Genomic DNA, 19,158 nt, shown 5'->3' on the forward strand with positions numbered 1-19,158 from the left:
CGCAGGGAGATTGATCCGACCAGCGAGAAGGCAGTGTTTGCTTTAGCTTTATTTCTCCACTCAGGCTGCAGCTGCTATTAGCGTCTGAGTTCAGTAGCGACACGCAATGCAGACACTCCAGCGGGAGATTGCTCACCAACGTATCAGCGCAGAGCGAGGGGTCTATGCAAACAACACACAACACACCTGCTCCGTGGCGCACCCCAGGCCCTCAGGCCACCTCCTACCTGGGCCCCACACACCCCCAGGCTTTCCAGGAACAGCCAATTCCTGCAGCTCTGGGGACTTTGTCTCTGGTTTGACCCTGCCCCTCCCTGCGGCTGGATGAGGGCCTGCGCTCTCTGAGGCCAAAGGTCGTGGAGCAAGATATCCATAAGTGACGCGTGAGTTGGGGGCAGGGCTCCATTTTGGGGGCCCATCTGGAGACACCTTTAAGGGTTCTGGTTTTAAGAAATGTTGGGCACCCACCTCTGAAAATCCCCCAGACCCCAAAACCTGAACTGCCCAGAATCTCTGATCCCTTCTGAACAGGTTGGCACCTGGCTGGGAGAGTCACTCCAGAGCCCAGCACAGCTGCTGTAGGTGCCTTGCAAGGCCATGTAAGCGCCACCATCCCCGCAACGCTTCGGGAAGCTCTTGTGGAGACTCTACAAGGAGAGTGTTCTCTAGTGGTTAGGGCACAGGCGTGGGAGCTAGGATAGCCTGGGTCTGTGCTGGCTCTGCCACTGCCTTGCTGGGCGAGCTTGGGCACGTCACAACTCTCTGCCTCAGCCGGCCCAGCTGCACGTAAGGGATAATAATACGCCCCTGCCTCCAGGGGAGCTGCACGGCCGCATGGATTCATGGCGATAACCTGCACTCGGAGCCTGCGAGCAGAGTTCCTAGCGGAGGGGCAGATGAATGGCACTAACTGCCCCTGGAATCAGCCATTAGATCTTTGTTCCTAAACCAACCATGCACGAGGGAAATGGGGCGGAGGGCTCCTAGCACCGGGATGCAGCTAGACACGGGCTAGATATGGGTCAGGCGCGGGCAGGCTGAGCACTGGGGTCAGTCTGAGTTACGGCCGTCCTGCCCTGCGGGGGGGCTGGCTCGCATTGGCTTGGCTGGAAACCATGTGTGTAGTGGAGGCCTGCGGGTTTACCTTTCCACCCCACGCCCGGGTGCGCTCGCACTCACAGGATTCGCTGCCCAGGTGTGATGGCTGGCAGGGTCTTTGCCAGGCAGTCCCAGCTGACCGGGCTCCTATGGGACACAGAATCTGTAAACTCTGGGCCTGCTGCCGCCCTCCCTCTCCCGCTGCCCATCCCTGCATGAGGGTGCAGGGCGGCAGGCAGCGGGGGCAGTGTTGGCACGTAGATCACTGGCAGAGCATGGCCCATGGGGGGCTGCAGCGCAGCTGGGGTTGGAGTGACAACGGAGCCCCCTTCCTCCCCAACGCAGCTGTGGTCGCTAGGAGCATCTCCTGCCCCTGAACACACAACGGGGCCCCTGGACAGGCCGGCCCCATCCGGCTCCTCTCTTGCCCTTCTGTCCCTTTTTCTCCACCTGCTCCATTTTCACTTGCATTAGAAACATCCAATTGGGGGAAGAAGCACTGGCTGGCTGAGATCAGCCACCTTGCTGGCTCTACACCCATAGTCACATCCCTGCACTGTATTCACCCCGGCTGCAATGCAGCCACCTCTGGGGCAGAAGGTGGCAGCTGTTCACCGGCACACACCACGGTCCAACAGTTCAGGACACACAGAGAACACTCCATAGTGAGGATTCGGCCTAGAGCCTGATTCTGCCACCCTCCCGAGCCAGAGCAGTACCTCCCTGAGCCAGGCACCCTCCGCTGGCCCTGGCCCTGCCCCACAGAGTGAGCGTGTCAGAGCAACCCCGTAGGAAACCGGGAGACAAGGGCACCTGGTAACAACCCCTTCGCGCTGAGAGGGTGCAAGGACCCTCCTGGGCTTTAACTCAGCCACCAGCCCCTCCTACCATAGGGCCTGCTCTGTGATGGCTCCTGGCCCCTCCCAAACACCCGCGAGCTCTCCTCAGCCTGTCTGGGAGGGAGGAAAACGGGGGAGCTAACGGCCTGCTCTGCTCCCAGGGGAGCCAATGACAGGGAGCGCCTGACCCAGTCCCGAGCCCCTGACCTGGCTGGAGTTGGCCCAGGCTGTAGCCAAGCAGGGCACAGAGCTCATCTCACCAGCCCCCTGGCTCTGCCGTGCCGCTCGGAGGGGCCGTGACAGCGAGGGCTGGACGCTGCCATCGCCAAGCAGGGCAAACCCTGCGCATCGCTGCTCGGCAGGACCCTGCCGCTCACGCCCCTCGCAGCTGGCCAGCCTGGGGTCTGGGAACAGGCCAGGATTAAACCACGAGGCTGCCAGGAGGCTGCGGCCTGCACCTCTCCCGCCATCATTGGTCTGATTTCCTCTGAGCAGGCTTCGTGGCCTCCTGACAGCAGTAGGAAGCTGTTTCCCTGTGAGGCTCTGTCCCTCCCGTGCCCCCAGCTCCTCTGGCTACATCTGCCTGGTGCTCAGTCAGCAGGAATCAGTTCCTAGCCTTCAGCACGAAGGGGGGAGACATCAGCCAGCCCCGCCCCGCCTGTGTTCAGGGGCTCCTGCCTCCGGTTCCATCAGCTGCTCTCTACGTTAGCCCAGCCGCAGCTCCTGGGCGGGCCAGGGCGTGTGGTGCAGCGCTTTTGCCTCCCCGTGCCCGCCGCCGGTGCGTTGGGGAGCAGGCCCCACTGCAGGGGCCAGGGAACAGAAACCCTGCTCCTTTGGGCCCAAGCCCGTCTCCCTCCCTGGAAGCCTTTCAGCCTGATCTCCAGGAGGCCAGTGAGGGGTGTGTGTGTGGTGGGGGGCAGTGCTGAAGGAGAGCTGCTCTCCACAGCATCCCCCGCTCTTGCAACTCCACAGGGGTCTCCCTGGGCCAGACCATGGGCACTGTCAGCATTAACCCTGGGCAGACTCGCACTCAGGGCCTCTCCTACCTCTCCTGGGGATGCCTGGGCCTGAGCCGGGATCAGGGCCTCAGCCATCCTAGGGGCTTTGAGATCTGGGGCAGGTGGTGGGGTGCAGCCAAATCCCGCCCCTTGGCTCCAGGAGGCAGTGGAAACTCTGCAGCCCCCGGGCCATGGATTTGGCCCTTTCTGTGGGCATGAGCTGGGCCTTCGATTGCTTTGCCTTCCCCGCCTGCCCTCCCTGCGCAGCCTCCTAGGGAGCCAGTGGTAGGGGGTTTCTGGGTGGGCCTAGCACAGCCCTATCTCTAGGGGAGCTCTGGCAGCCTCAGCAGGGCCTCAAACCCCGCCAGGCTCTGGAGCAGCTCAGCAGGCCTCTCCCACAGACTGCAGTGGACCAAGGCAGGGGCAGCGGGAGAGAGAGACGGGGCTTGGCCGAAGCGCTAGCCTGCGGCCTGCACCGGAACGGTGTGCAGCAGCTCTAAGGGACGCTGGTTACTCTAGCTCCTCAGTTAGTCTTATTAACTCCGCTCCCCGGCAAGCGAAACACGTTCCCTCCGTGTGGGTCCCTCGCAGCCGCTGGGCCCTCCTGGTTCCACATCGGAGGGGCTGAGTGTCAGGCAGGATCTATGCTGCTAGTGGTCTACAGCTACAGGCTTTCCTCTGCCGACCCCTTAGTCCTTGTGCTCCTGGGTGGATTCCTTGATCACCTGTGGGCAGACAGAGGGCGAATGTTACCATCACGGCCAGTCACTGCCCCCTCCACTGGCGGGATTTCCTTGGCTCAGGGCCCCCCACTCTCCTGTCGGGGATTTGCCCCTGTGTGGAGCCCAGGCTGGCCCGTGGGTGGGGTGGTGGGTTAGCACCTCGGGGCTCCCTGAACCCGGGCCCCCACTGCCATGGCACCCCGGGTTCTTTTCCCCGCATGGTCCCTGGACGCTGGCCTGCCCGTCCGGATAACGCTAGTGACCCCCCGGCAGGGCTGAGTCCACCCAGGTTAGCAAAGTGCTTGGCTGGAGCCCCTGGGATGCCAGAGGCCCAGAGAGGGTGTTACCGCTCCGGATCCTATGGAGCCAGCCAGGCTGCTCCCCGCTCAGCGCTCCTGCGGGCTGCTACAGCTTGCTGGGACTCGCAGCTCCTCCGTGTGCCAAGGCGGCATGTGGGCCACTCACCCCCTGAGGCTGGGTCACTAACATGCCAGCTTTGCCCCTCCGTGCCCGGTGTCGGGAAGGGTCATGGCCCAGCCTGGGGCCTCCGAGAGCCAACGTGCAAAGTCAGGGAGGTCCGTGGGGAAAGCCACACGCTGCCAGCTGGAGCCAGTGAGCACAACCCAGGAGCAGCAGAGGGGAGTGCAGCCAAAGAGCCTTCCCGGGAGGGCAGTCGCCAAAGCTCCTGGCAGGCGCATGGCGGGGAACCTCCCCCCCTTCGCGGGCCGGCAGAGGGAGAGACGGCTGGCTGGCTGCGCAAGCTCTGTCTGTGCACCTGCAGGTCGCCTGGCCAGGCCAGAGCTCCGCATGCCTGGCTCCCCGTCCCCTCCCGGATCCGTCCCCAGAGCTGTGTCAAGGGAAGCGCAAAGTGGTGCGTTCTTTGCTCTGCGGAGGCACAGCAGTTTTTACGTGTGACCTGATCAAAGTGTCTCCTGCAGGGCTTCCCCTGGGGCGATCTAAAACTCTCCTGCCCTCTATCCTACCCCCCCCCGCCCCCTTACCGCGTTGCCTGGAGCACCGGTGGCTAAGCCGTGCCGCCTGGCTGGAGCCAGGCCATGCCACCGCTGCCACCGCCACCATGCAGCACAGAGACCGGGTCAGGCCTTTGGGACTGGGAATAGCCGGAATATTGCTGTGATTTTTAGAGTAACGTGACCATCTATCACATTGTCCAGTTTGCCCGGCTGGCAAGATAGACTGGAATGCCCAAGGGGACTGTCTGTGAGTCCACAGTCAGACGATTATAGTGTTTTAGAAGGTCACTCTCATTACTGGGTTGGTGAAATCTAATTATAGAACATACAGTACCACCCGTTTGGGCTCTCTGCCCTGCTCTTTGACAGTCTGCCCTGAGGTTGGCACTCATGGTTGTGAGTCGCTCCAGGCAGTGTGGCAGTGGGCAAGTAAAGGTAGCAGGCAGTGTGGTGTGTTATGAATTGTTGTAATGAGCCATAAAGTGTCCCTGTTCAGTCCATGTTTTTTGGTGTCTTTCCCAGACCTGAAGAAGAGCTCTGTGTGGCTCGAAAGCTTGTCTCTCTCCCCAACAGAAGTTGGACCAATAAAATATATTCCCTCCCCCACCTTGTCTTTCTCATATCCTGGGACTGACCTGGCTACACCAGCCCTACAAACAGTCTAAGGACAGAGGAAGGGTGGGAGAAGGGAAGGATCATTCACCCCAAGTTACAGATGGGGAACAGGCCCAGATTCATTAAAAGTCTTGCCCAGCATCACACAGTCTGGGGCGGAGGTGGGACTTGAACCAAGATCTCCAGAGTCCCATGCGGTGCTGTAACCACAGTGGAAATGGTTGGAAATCAGAATTTCTACTTAGCTGCAAATTCTGATTTTCAGAGAACAATTAGTTCAGAGTCAGAACAAAGAGCCATTTCCTGTGCCGCACAAACTCCAAAACACAGGGCATTTTGGGACCATCAAATCATTGCATTCTGATCATGGTAAAAGTGTGGCCCTTTGATAAGGTAAAAACATGTTCTTACTCAGTAGTTCTGATTCATTTTGTTTAGACTTTGATATCACATTAAATATTAAATACAATACAATAGTGACTAGTAAACATAATATACCATTAAAGCAATGTTTTAACATAATACAAAAGTCCAAGTGAAATGCCTTGAAACACGTCAGAATGAAATGGCTTTACCATATCAAAATGCTTTAGTATTATCAAAATGAAACATTATCGATCTGGTCGAAATGAAACGAGAAAATCAAAACATTCATTTCAACTTTCTTCTGTCAAAAATGGCACCAGAATTGACACTGAGGCCTTGTCTATGCTACAAAGTTTTGTTGGCAAAAGTTCTGCTGCTTTAATTAAAACCACTGTTGCATCTCACACTAGCTCCTTGTGTCAGCAGAGCACATCCACACTAGCAGGTCTTGCATCGACACAGAGAGCAATGCACTGTGGTAGCTATCCCACAATGCAACTGGCCGCAGGGTGCTTTGGGAAGGGTTTGCAATGCCTCCTGGGGCAGGTACAGCATCACATGATGCAGGTTTCTCAATCCCATCGGATTGTCAGCTGCATTTAAACTGAAGTGTGTGGGGGGAGGGAGAGGAGAGTGGTGGGCCTGGGGTGGGGAGACAGCAGGCTGACCGACCTATCCTGAGACGGGGGAAGGGGGACACCAGGGCCGCCCAGAGGATTCAGGGGGCCTGGGGTCTTCGGCGGCGAGGGTCCTTCCGCTCCGGGTCTTCGGGGCACTTCGGTGGCGGGTCCCGGAGCGGAAGGAGCCCCCACCGCCGAATTGCTGCTGAAGATCCAGAGCAGAAGGAGCTCCGGATCTTCGGCAGCGGGTCCTTCACTCAACCTGCCGCCGAAGACCCCCGAAAACTCTCGTGGGGGCCCCTGCAGGGCCCGGGGCCTGGGGCAAATTGCCCCACTTCCCCCCGGGGTGGCCCTGGGGGACACCCTGAGCAGCTCTGTGAGCTCTCCCTGCTGAGGAATGTCAAAGCAGCAGGCAGCCCCCTGCCCCCTGCCCAGCCCGCAGCAGCAGCCTGCTTGTCCCTGTGCTCCCAGAGCAGGAGCATTGTCGGGATTTGCTCTTTGTTCCCCAAAGGGAGCAGCACGCTCAGCTGTCCGATACTTCCTGGGAGCTTTGCAAGGGGAGGGGCGCATGCCTTCCGGGCGGCAGAGCTCAAACCAGTGAGCAGCGCGGTCACGGCGGGCATTGTGAGCTACTGGCGGAACAAACCAAACCGCAGTGTCTACACTGATGCTTTACGCCTCTCGTTGAGGTGGTTTTATTTTGTTGGCAAAACAGCAGAGTTTTGCCACCAAAAATCGCTTTGTAGCGTGTACACCTCCCCTGTAGTGTAGACAAGGCCTGATTTCGATGATCCCGCATTGACCAACAGAACCTGGTCCACTGAATTGTCTTGCCCAGCTCTCCCGCACAGCAGTACGGGTCTGTCTCATCTTACGCGGGGGTTCCGTTCCGCGGCTAGCGCGTCAAGCGAAAACCGCGGATAGCCAAAACCCCATTGAGTTCAATGGCGGGCGAAATCGCCTGTACTACAGGTATAGTATTAAAATTGTTATTTTTCTCTTTTTTGTTTTTGCCGACCGTGTAGAGTTGAAATCGCGCATGTTAAATGCGCGTAAGATGTGACAGACCTGTACTTCCTTCCCCAGTGCCTGGCCTGCCATACGCCCCAGCCTCGCTGGGCACCTCACCAAACACACTAGCGGGGTGGCTGACTCGGCAGGCAGTCGATTAGTGGTGAGATCCACCAACAGAACAACCCCCCTGCTTCTCCCCAGGAAAACGCTGCCCCCACTAGGCCATTACAGCTGTACAGGTCAGCAAGCGAGGCACAGGCCCATCACCCCCCAGGACCAGGCCCATTCAAGGCCCATTACTTGGAAGCCCCAGACAACAGGGAACTGCATCATGGCAAGGTCAGGTGGTCTCCAGCAGGCAGGGGTGGGGATGGATGACGGGGCAAAGGCAGGGGAGACCATCTCCTACCTCTGCATCTCTGCCCTCCACAGTTTTGACCACGATGTTCCTCTTCAGGTGAGCCTCAGACACTGACTTGGTATCCAGGCTGGTCTCTGGGGGGAAGAGCAAACGTGGTCGTTGTCTCCACCTTGAGAAAGCCCAGCCAAGCAGAACAAGGCAGAACAAAGCACCTAGGGCCACACAGGCTGCGAGGTCGGGCTAGCTCTGGGCCTGAGCTGAGATTCCCTGCACACGGCACAGGAGCCATGAAACATGTCCTGCCGACGGCTAACAGCCCTTCCACACTCACAGGGCTCCAAGCTCTGTGCTCCCCTCCCCTGACTCACACCGGGAGGGGAGCGGCCCACAGCAAGTGGCCCCACAAGCCCACACAGCACAGGTGCTGGAACTAGGGGTGCTGGGGGCTTGATGTGGTTTCCATCATAGGCAGGGTTTAGTTTGGTTCAATGGTTCTCAACACCCCCACTGTACACACTGTCCCAGCACCTCTGGTACCCTGCGGACTCCCTGGGGCTGTCCCCTGGCATGCACCTGGCTGGGCTGCCCCTGACGTGATACCGTTTGTTCAGATGGGGCTGTGGAGTTCGTGGGCTGGGTACTGCGATGGCACCGCACCCTAGCCCCCTGTCTGTGGGAGCTGCCCCGTGGTGGGAGAGTCACCAGGGGTCTGGCCTGCCTGAATTCCTGCATGGCCCAGGGCGAGGCACAGCTGCTCCGAATCTCCACCTCCTCCTGCCCCAACATACCCCGAAGCTCTGGGTTCCCTGGGGCTCCCCCATTGCAGGGTCCCCCTGCACCGCAGAGCAGGCTGCAGTCAGAGAGAAGTGGCTTCAGGGACACTCTCATGGCTCCTGTACCTGTTACAGGGTCCCCAGGTCACCAGGCTGGGTCCCAAAGGAGGCCACGGCGCAGGCTTCCCTTCACCTGTACCTCCTGGAGTCTGGCCTGGCTGGAGACAGGGAGCATCTACCTGCTGGATGGGCTGGCCCAGATCAGACCAGTGGGGCCCCCAAGCCCAGGAACCCGCCTCCCACTGGCGCCAGTGACAATACTCAGACTTTACGCCCCAGGCTCTGGCGGGTGGCATGGTGATCCCTGTGTGGCACCGAGTGGGGAAGGGTCGCCCAAGGTCACGTAGCAGGTTAGTGACAGAAGCAGAGCCGGCTCTCCTGGCTCCCTGTCCATTGAACGGTGCTACCAGCCCTGATGCGTCAGAGGAAGATGGGGGAAACCCCACAATGCAGCTGGCCAATTGCACAACTCGGTGCATTAAGGAGAAATTCCCCACAGTCATCAGCTTAGGCCCTGAAGCATGAGATCTGATGGCCCCCATAGTAGCGCCTCTAGCTGCAAGTGGCCATCACATTACCCAGCCCTTCCTCCAGTCCTGGCCCAGAGTCAGAGCCTGTGCGTGGGGGAGGCAGCGCCATGGCAAAGTGATTCCACACCCGGACGTGAAGGCGCGACGTAGTCACGACCACCCATCCCATCCCTCCTCCCTTGGGGCGCGCAGCATCCTGACCTCGGATCTGCAGGTTGGAGAAGGTCTGCACGGGGATGGTGATCCTGCAGAAACAAGGCAAACGGAGAGGCACAGGTGTGAGATGGGCCACACAAGAGGCACTTCCCAGGCAAGGCTGCCTCTGACTCACTGAGAGAAGGGAGGCCTTTGTGGGGAGACCCACGTGACAGGCCCAGCTCGTCAGAGAGCTTGAGAACAGCCAGGTGACAGTAGGGTTGCCAACCCTCCAGGAGTGTCCAGGAATTAAAGATTAATCTTTAAATATTATGTCATGTGATGAAACCTCCAGGAATCCATCCAACCAAAATCAGCAGCCCTAGGTGACCAGAGGCCCATTCCCACCATGTACCCAACCCAGCCATATACCCTCAGCGTCTGGCTGTCTAGACGCTTCTGCTTGCACTGATGCTCTTGAGGTCAATGGGGTTGCAGGGGGACAATTGACAGTCATTCGCTTCCAAGAGCATATGGGAGAGATGGGCCCACGCTGCCAGGCTGGGATCTGGGCTAGTTTTCCTCCAAAGGTTAGGAGAGTTTGGATCCAGGGTTTGGTTCAGGCCCTTCTCTAAGTGACAGAGCATGACACCCCGGCCACTCAATCCAGCAGTGGCCTGGAGCACCTGTTAGCTAAGACAAGGGGTGCTGGGTTGGCAGCCCTGGGCACCGGTGTCCTCTGGGTATCCACGGAACAGGTTCCTCAGAGTCCCCCTGAAAGAATGAATTCGCCTTCCTCATCCTGCCATTGTCCTCACCCTGGAGGGACCCCTTGGATGGGGGAGGTAAGGCCTGGGGATAGCCTCTAGCGCACCTGGAGATGGTTATTAGAACAGCAAGAGAGGCAGTGGTCCCCCAGGGGTGCATCCCTCCATCCATCTGCAGGAGGCTCACCTGCTTTCCTCTCCCTCCAGGAGCTTGCGGTAGGTGGCAATCTCAATGTCCAAGGCCAGCTTGACGTTGAGCAGGTCCTGGTATTCCTGGAGGTGCCGAGCCATCTCCTCCTTGAGGTTCTGGATGTCCTCCTCCAGCCGGATGACTGTGTCCTGATAACTGGCTGTCTCAATGGCATAGCGGTCCTCCATCTCCCGCAGCTGCCTCTCCAGGGATTCATTCTGAGAGGGGCAGGGATGAAGGGCTGTTACTAATCTGGATTCTCCCTGCCTTCAGCTGTTCGCCCACAGGGATCGCGTCATCGTTGGAGACATGGTGCCAGCAGACCAGGATCACGTGATCCTAACAGGGATCATCAAGCTCCAGGGCTGCTACGGAGAGGCCAGTGTGGGCCGCCCCACTGGAGCGCGTAGTCCAGTCCCCCACCTCCTGCCTGCACCAGACCAGACACTCGTTCACTTCAGCTGCTACTCTTCCTCCTTGCCCTGCGGGAGCAGACCCCATCCCCAGCCCAGTGTCCTGCCTCTGCCCTACGGGAGCAGACCCCATCCCCAGCCCAGTGTCCTGCCTCTGCCCTACGGGAGCAGATCCCAGGCCTAGCCCAGTGTCCTGCCTCTGCCCTACGGGAGCAGACCCCAACCCCTATCCCAGTGTCCTGCCTCTGCCCTACGGGAGCAGACTCCTGGCCCATTTTGTTTGGCCACCTTCCTCTTCGCACATTACAGGAGCACAAGGGAGCCCAGCATTGTTTGATGTCTGTCGAGTCCTTATTTCCAAGCTTGGCATGTTTGATTCTGAGCCGAGGTTTATTTGACGAGGTTAATTGGAGACGAAGGGAATTTGGAGCCCAAAGCAGGGCTCAGTGACGGGGGTGATGTTCATTGGGAGGCCTGTGCTAACAGAGGGCACCCAAGGGCCCAGGCACTATCTCACTGCTGCCTGCCCCTGCCCCCAGCACCCACACCTACCATTCCCCGCAGGGACTCCAGGTCGCAGGTGAGTGCCTGGAGCTGGCGCCGGTACTCATTGGCTTCTTGTTTGGCCAGGCGCAGGGCTTCAATGTTCCGAGCTGCCGCGTCTGTCAGGTCTGCAAACTGAGGAAGAGGAGTTAGTGCGCCTGGCTCGGAGAGCTAGGGACGTCCTCCCCGGGGAGAGCTCAGCGGGGTCTTGGTGCCCACGGGCACAGGAAACTGGGCGAGAACAGGGTACGATGACAATGGTGATACTAGCTGATTGAACAAAGTATTCCAGTGGCTGGGAGCAGGGGCTTGGTAGCCGGGACACCTGGGTTCATGAAGCCGGGGGACTCGCTGCAGGGGAATGTCTCATGAACCAGCCCTTCCAACCTGTCTGGTAACTCTCCTGGGTGGCATATGGCACATGGGGCATCACGCAGGGGACAGCCACAATCAGTGCCAGTCAGACCAGCAGTGGCTGGGGGAAGAGACAGGCACGGCATGTGCAACCCACGGTGTGCTTCACTGTTTCAGGCCCCGTTACCTTGGACTTGTACCACTCCTCGGTCTCGTGCATGTTGTTGGAGGCCATGGACTCGTACTGAATGCGGATCTCCCGCAGCGCCGCCGTCAGGTCCGGTTTTGACATGTCCATCTCAATGTGGACCTGCTGCTGCACCAGCTGCTCCTGCAGCTCTCTCAGCTCCTGCCAAGATACAAGCGAGGCGGGTCGGCGGCACGGAGACAGGGCTGTGCCATGCCGGTGCCGCTGGGAGACAGGCAGCGGAGCCTCACGCTGGGCGCGGGACTGAACCTGCCACGGTGGCCAGTGCGGATCGTGGCATGGAGGGGACAGTTACCGGCACCGCACTAGATCCCGGTCTGACCGTGTGGGAGATCAGGCCAGCCACATCCCTTCTGCAGCGCCCACTGCTGGTCACTCTGTGGTATGACATGCCATTGCTGTGGCTGCTGCAGAAGACCTCCATCCATCCGTTCTTCTCTGGGTCTCTGCACAAGCTGGTGGAAGTTCCCCATCAGTGCCTGGGTTTACGGGGAGGAACTCCCATAACTCACACTCCCAAAAGCTGACAGAAAGGGGTGGAGCTGACAGGACAGCAGAAGAAGGTGCAGGCCCTTCTCATGTGACTGTGGGGTGTATATTACACCGGCTAAGATCCCCTGAAACCCCCTCGCAGATGCAGAATTTACATATCACCCTTTGAGTTTGGGCCAAAGATTTCTCCCTCCTTCTCCCTCCTGGCTGGCAGGAATAACGGGCCAGGCGATGGGAACGCAGCACGCAGGTGCACCATGGAACCCCAGAGAGGGCCTGGGGGAGAGGAGAAACCCCTCGAAGGAGAATGACGAGCCAGTCCCTGCCTCTCTGGATAGCTGGGCCCAGGCTGCAGTGCATGGCAAGGCAAGGACAGACCATCCCCACCCAGGCACCCTAGGGGCTCGGAGGGTGGGTCACACACACGATACCTCCTCATGGACTTTCCTCAGAAAGTTGATCTCCTCCTGCAGGGACTCGACTTTCCGCTCCAGGTCCAGGCGCACTAATGCAGCATTGTCAACATCCTGCCATGTGGGCGAGAGCAGGGAAGGCGAAGTCACAGCTCCTGCCAGGAGCACATGCAGCTCCGAGCGCGCTGGTCTGGGGACCCGGCCTGATTCCAGGGCCAGACATGCTTTTGTGCACAATGGGTTAGTGCCACTGGTGTGGGCCAACCAAGGGCTCAGCCTGCTTCCTGGGGCCTGGTCACCAGCTTAGTCGTGGAGAAGAGTTAGCTCTTACTCCACCTGTTTGCATCTTCCCTGCTATAAAACGTCTGGTAACATTACCCCTTGCACCCAGGTTCACTGGCCTGAGACTCTCAGGCTCCCCCACTCCCAACTCCCAGTTACAGCCACCTTCTCTGGAGGTCCATCAACAGAGAGCTGGTGCTTTCCCCCTGCAGCGCTCCCACTGGAACAATACCCCGGCTGCCTACACTGCGCAGCCCGAGGCAAGACTAGAACCCAGGGCCGCCAGGCCCAAAGGGGCCTGAGAAGGGTAGGGGTACGGGTAGGACTGTCCCTCAGACCCAGGCAGGCTGCAGACACAGCCATACACATGGACCAGGACGCAGAGTCTTTCTAGCAGGCAGCAGTGTGACACAGGGCCTAAACTTCAACCCCCGCCTCCAAACGGCAGCACATCACACCACACTGTGAATGTGTGTGTGTCTGTGTGTCCATGAGGGATCAAGGGTGAGGGGGATCGGGGTGAGCATGATACCTTGTGTCCGTGTGAGGGGGATCGGGGTGAGTGTGAGACGGTGTGTCCGTGTGAGGGGGATTGGGGTGAGCGTGAGACGTTGTGTCCGTGTGAGGGGGATCGGGGTGAGTGTGAGACGTTGTGTCCGTGTGAGGGGGATTGGGGTGAGCGTGAGATGGTGTATCCGTGTGAGGGGGATCAGGGTGAGCGTGAGACATTGTGTTGGTATGAGGGGATCGGGGTGAGTGTGAGACATTGTGTCCGTGTGAGGGGGATTGGGGTGAGCGTGAGATGGTGTATCCGTGTGAGGGGGATCAGGGTGAGCGTGAGACATTGTGTTGGTATGAGGGGATCGGGGTGAGTGTGAGACATTGTGTCCGTGTGAGGGGGATTGGGGTGAGCGTGAGATGGTGTATCCGTGTGAGGGGGATCAGGGTGAGCGTGAGACATTGTGTTGGTATGAGGGGATCGGGGTGAGTGTGAGACATTGTGTCCGTGTGAGGGGGATTGGGGTGAGCGTGAGATGGTGTATCCGTGTGAGGGGGATCAGGGTGAGCGTGAGACATTGTGTTGGTATGAGGGGATCGGGGTGAGTGTGAGACATTGTGTCCGTGTGAGGGGGATTGGGGTGAGCGTGAGATGGTGTATCCGTGTGAGGGGGATCAGGGTGAGCGTGAGACATTGTGTTGGTATGAGGGGATCGGGGTGAGTGTGAGACATTGTGTCCGTGTGAGGGGGATTGGGGTGAGCGTGAGATGGTGTATCCGTGTGAGGGGGATCAGGGTGAGCGTGAGACATTGTGTTGGTATGAGGGGATCGGGGTGAGTGTGAGACATTGTGTCCGTGTGAGGGGGATTGGGGTGAGCGTGAGATGGTGTATCTGTGTGAGGGGGATCAGGGTGAGCGTGAGACGTTGTGTTGGTGTGAGGAGATGGGGGTGAGCGTGAGACATTGTGTCCGTGTGAGGGGGATTGGGGTGAGCGTGAGATGGTGTATCCGTGTGAGGGGGATCAGGGTGAGCGTGAGACATTGTGTTGGTATGAGGGGATCGGGGTGAGTGTGAGACATTGTGTCCGTGTGAGGGGGATTGGGGTGAGCGTGAGATGGTGTATCCGTGTGAGGGGGATCAGGGTGAGCGTGAGACGTTGTGTCGGTGTGAGGGGGATCGGGGTGAGTGTGAGACATTGTGTCCGTGTGAGGGGGATCGGGCTGAGCGTGAGATGGTGTATCCGTGTGAGGGGGATCAGGGTGAGCGTGAGACGTTGTGTCGGTGTGAGGGGGATCGGGGTGAGTGTGAGATGTTGTGTTGGTGTGAGGGGGATCAGAGTCACAGGGTTGAAGGCAGCAGGGACCCCCAGCTCATCGAGTCTGACCTGTGTAGGGCAGGGCACCAGCCCCACCCAGCACCTGCACTCTGAACCCAACTGGTCACAGCCCTCAGGACACTGGACTATGCCGTGCCACAGGCCGAGGGACGCCAGGGCCCTTGCAATGGCAGGGGAATGATGAAGTGCGAGACCCCAGATAATCCTGGCCCCCCAAGCTGCAGGGGAAGGCGAAACCCCCAGGCTCACCACCAACCTGATCTGGGGAGAATTCCTGCCCCACCCCACATACAGCGCTCGGTTAGACCCTGAGTTTGTGAGCTAGACCCACCAGCCAAGCCCCTGAGAGAGAGAGAAAATGCCCAGTGCACCCCAGAGCCCTGGCACTCCCCAGCCAGTGTCCCAGCCCAGCCACGGCCATCCTGAGGCTTCAGAGGAGGGAGGCAAAAAACAACAACCCAGACTACACTGGGGAAACCAAAGCCCTTCCTGACCGCTGCAGGTGACCGGCCGAAACCCTGACTCCTGAGTTATAGAAACAAAATTGGAAGGGACCCCAGAGCTGCTGAGCCCTGCCCCCACCATCACAAGCAGCCCTGTCACCCAGCCACTCCCCCCATGTGTCCAGCTCGCCTCAAACCCATTCCATTGTTTGCCCCCTACAGCTATTGGGAGGCTGTTTCAGAACCTCGCGGTTAGAAGCCTCCCTCATGGCCAGGTTATCCCATGTGTGCGGGGACCAGGAGTGTGGAGGGCCATGTCTGTGTGTGGGGATTGGGGTGAAGGTGAGACATTGTGTCTGTGTGGGGAGGAAGTGGGGGGTGTCTGGGGATATGTCTGTGTGGGGGGACTAGGCATGTGGGGGTTGTGTTTGTGTGAGGGGGAATAGGGGTTAGTGGGGTCATGTCAGCGTGGTGGGGATTTGGGGAGTGTGGGGACTGTGCCCTATAGGCCCACTCAGAAAGTTCACATCCAGTACTGCCAACCTCAGTACTGCCAACCTCGAGAGATCAAAAATCATGACTCCGGTCCCCCAGAAATCATTAGGTTTGAGAGACCATCAAATCATGGTTTTCAGTCTGTCTTTTGCCCTTTTAAGTCCCCTCTGTTCCACTGCCAATATGTGTGTGAGAATTGCAGACTGAAAAGTCGACTTGTCATGCCCACAGACACATGGGTCTCCCTGGCTACTCAGGGGAGACACCACTTGTTCTCCCCCCTCCCCCCAAAACAGGGGCCTACCGTCCACTGCCTATTACTGGCTTCACTCTCCCCCCTTCTAGTTGATATCCTTTTAGAACAGTAGGGCTGGGTGATAAATAGGGATGTAATTCAATAATGCAAAGGGCAAGTTCATGCACTTAGGGTTGTAGCCTATAAGACTAACCTGCTTGCTTGTATATATATATATATATATATATATATATATATATATATATATATATATCTTTTCTTATAGTTTAAGTATTTGATGTATTAGGCTTATAGATTTATATTAAAAGTAAGTTTGGCTGTAATGCAAGATCTACCTACAGGCCAAAAGCCTGTATGTTAAGCTAATGCGAAGTTAACACCTTTTGAGACCCTCACCCAGAAAAGTAAAATTAGACAAAACACCCATGCAGATGTCTAGAGACCTTTACCTGGACCAATAGCCTTAAAGGGTGGAAACAGGGGTTTTTCCCACAGACTTAACAAGTACACCACAAGAGACCGATGTGCGTACATACCTGTCATCAATACGCACATACATACTAGCCTATGGGGTAAGGGTACCCTAACATTTCTGTGGGTGAGGAATAAAATTTGGGCATAAGAGAAGGAGGTCCGGCATTTGCTCTATAAAAGAGGTAACTCATCTCAATAGAGTATCTCCGTTCTCCATTATCTCTGTTCTTACTTTACTCCATCTCCATTTCTCACTATCTCCGTTCTCACTTTACTCTATTCTCATTTACTTCCTCCACTCTATCTACGATGACTGCTACTATTCGTAGGCTATACTTGTCCTTCTTAAACTTTAAGTTTCAAGGGAACTAGGCTAAGCTGGGTTTCCCTAAGTTTTATTCTTAGTTTGTTTATTAGGTTTTGATTTAAGTTTAAGTTAGTCAAGTAAACCCTAGTCCGTTTTGATAGCGCTTAGCATTTTCTAAGCACTGCATCCCTCACTCAAGACTTGAGAAACCTGAACCGCAAGGCTGGTCCTGTGTCTCTTACCACCAGGTTAGCAAGGAAGGGTGTGAGTATGTTAACCAAAGCTTTGTTACATATAATACTATATTAGCATATGTATCTTTTGAATAGCAGTAATGCCATTGTCACTTTGTAACTCTGGGTATTTACCATTTACTTACTATTATTGATTTTAATAAAAAGTCTTTACGACTATATCTGTCTCAGTGTGAGCTTCCTGTCATACCCCTGAGGGGCCTTTGTACATTGTGTGGAGCCTGATTCAGGACAAGAACTTTTATCTTCTGATCAAACAGACTGGCGAGCCTAAAACCCATACTCATTAATATTAATAATATTAAATAAAATTAAATTAATACATTAAATTCCCATATTATCCAAATTAATATTATCAGTACATCCTACATCAGGCTACAGGGTCTCATAAGAACTGCTATAAACTAGAGGCTAATCAGTTGGAAGTAACTGAGGAGAGAGACCTGGGTGTGTGGGTCGATCACAGGATGACCACCAATGTGACGCGGCCGTGGAAAAGGCAAATGAGATGCTAGGCTGTGTCAGGCGAGGTATTTCCAGGAGAGATAGAGCAGGGTTAATGCCATGGTACAAGGCACCAGTGAGACCTCGTCTGGAACGCTGTGGGCAAGTCTGGTCTCCCATGCTCAAGAAAGGTGAATTCAAACTGGGACAGGTGCAAAGAAGGGCTGCTAGGATGGTCAGGGGTACGGAGAGCCGACCTTATGGGAGGAGAGTGGAAAACCTTGGCTTGTTTGGTCTGGCAAAACAAAGGCTGCAGGGGGTGGGATGGAGCGGAGGCTCTGGTTGTTTTCTATAAATACATAAGGGGTGAACACCAGGGAGGGCAAAGAGCTATTGACGCCGAAGGACAACGTTGGCACAAGAACAAATGGGGATAAACTGGCCATGAACAAATTCAGGCTGGAAATTAGAAGCAGGTTTCTAACGATTAGAGGTTCTGGAACAACCTCCCAATAGGAGTGAGTTAGGTTTAAGAGAGCTGGACACATTCATGGGTACACTGTGTGACAGGATGGCTTGTGATGGTGGGGGGCAGGGCTCGGCAAGTCTGGGGGTCCCTTCCGGTCTGTTGAATGTTCCTAAAATCCCACGCTTCAGAGCTTCAGCCGCTCACCTGCAGGGTCAGGAAGGGATTCCCCCCCCCCCCTTCAGTGTATTCTGTTCCCCGCTTTCCTCTGCAGCATCAGGAGTGGCCACAGCTGGAGATGGGACACAGGCCGGGGCTCTGAGGTGGCACTGGCTGGGCCTTGCAGGGGGTGTCCCACCGGGAGGGGATTGGGTGCCCCTCTGTGGTCAGTGCAGCTGGCACCCCCTTCCCCGGGGTGGGGCGGGGAGGGCGATTCCCCGCTGCACCGGCAGTGCACTGACTGCAGTGAGGCCACTGCCAGGGTCTCCTCCCCGAGCCAGGAGGGCAGGGCAGGGCATGCGGCCCACCTGAGAGATGTCAGGCGCGGCTGCCTGGCTCAGCTCTGCAGTTCATGTGAGAGCTGAGCTACTCTGGTCTTTCACTCAGTTCTATCATCTCCTAACCCCAGCGCAGGGTCTGAGGCGAGACTCTGGAATGATGGCTCTGGACGTGGCCTGCAGAGGTGCCCCGGCCCCAAAACAGGCATCTTGCTCACAGCATTGAAATGTTTGGGCCCCCTGGGCAGGAATTTCCTCCCAGGTCAGATTGCTAGGGCCATGGGGTGTTTCTCCTTCCCCTGCAGTGTGGGGGGGCCGGTCACTGGCCCGGATTAGCTGGGTGTCTCTCACGTAATCCTTTCCCTGCCCCTGCAGGAGCTGCGAGCACTGGTGCCCCTTGGTCCTGCCTCATCTCTCCCCGACACTGGGCTGCCCGACTACTCGAGTCCCACCCTCTCCCTGTTCCACTACCACAGCGGCCTGGGCTCTGGGTTTAGTGCTCTGCTTTCCAGGTCAAGGGGCCTGATCCAACAAGGAGCTGAGGGCCCCCAGCTTCCAGGACAGGGCCTGGCTGGCCGCAAGCAGAGCACGCCTCACCTGTCTGTAGGAAGACAAATTGTTCTCAGCTTCGAGCCGTAGATTAATCTCGTCCTGTAACCTGAAACAAGGAGCAAACAGGCAGTTGGCAGTTTTATATAATTATCGGCTTTTCTGAGCTAAATCCCAACAAAAACCCTCAAGGTCAAAACAACCAGGGAGTGTGCAGAGCCCTTATAATTCCCTTTCACTGATGTACATCCACACTCTCACACTCCTCTTCATACAGACACCCACATCCAACCTTCCTCTGTCACCCCCCCCCCCCCCCCCCCCCCCCCCCCCCCCCCCCCCCCCCCCCCCCCCCCCCCCCCCCCCCCCC

General features: G+C 57.3%; 1 protein-coding gene across 1 annotated transcript in view; it reads right to left on the reverse strand.

Annotated features, from left to right (window-relative positions):
* Window positions 1-31: 31 nt before the first annotated feature.
* Window positions 32-19,158, reverse strand: part of GFAP (glial fibrillary acidic protein) — a 27,887-nt gene continuing 8,760 nt past the window's right edge. The window contains exons 2-9 of the mRNA XM_034755831.1: window positions 18,837-18,897; window positions 12,504-12,599; window positions 11,560-11,721; window positions 11,028-11,153; window positions 10,060-10,280; window positions 9,172-9,215; window positions 7,656-7,741; window positions 32-3,660 (exon numbers count right to left, since the gene is read on the reverse strand). Coding sequence (XP_034611722.1) covers window positions 3,625-3,660; window positions 7,656-7,741; window positions 9,172-9,215; window positions 10,060-10,280; window positions 11,028-11,153; window positions 11,560-11,721; window positions 12,504-12,599; window positions 18,837-18,897 — 832 coding nt within the window. The 3' untranslated portion in view covers window positions 32-3,624. The remainder of the gene's footprint in view (window positions 3,661-7,655; window positions 7,742-9,171; window positions 9,216-10,059; window positions 10,281-11,027; window positions 11,154-11,559; window positions 11,722-12,503; window positions 12,600-18,836; window positions 18,898-19,158) is intronic.

This window comes from Trachemys scripta, chromosome 23 (genome assembly GCF_013100865.1).
Source record: "Trachemys scripta elegans isolate TJP31775 chromosome 23, CAS_Tse_1.0, whole genome shotgun sequence".
In the NCBI taxonomy this organism is placed as follows: domain Eukaryota; kingdom Metazoa; phylum Chordata; order Testudines; family Emydidae; genus Trachemys; species Trachemys scripta.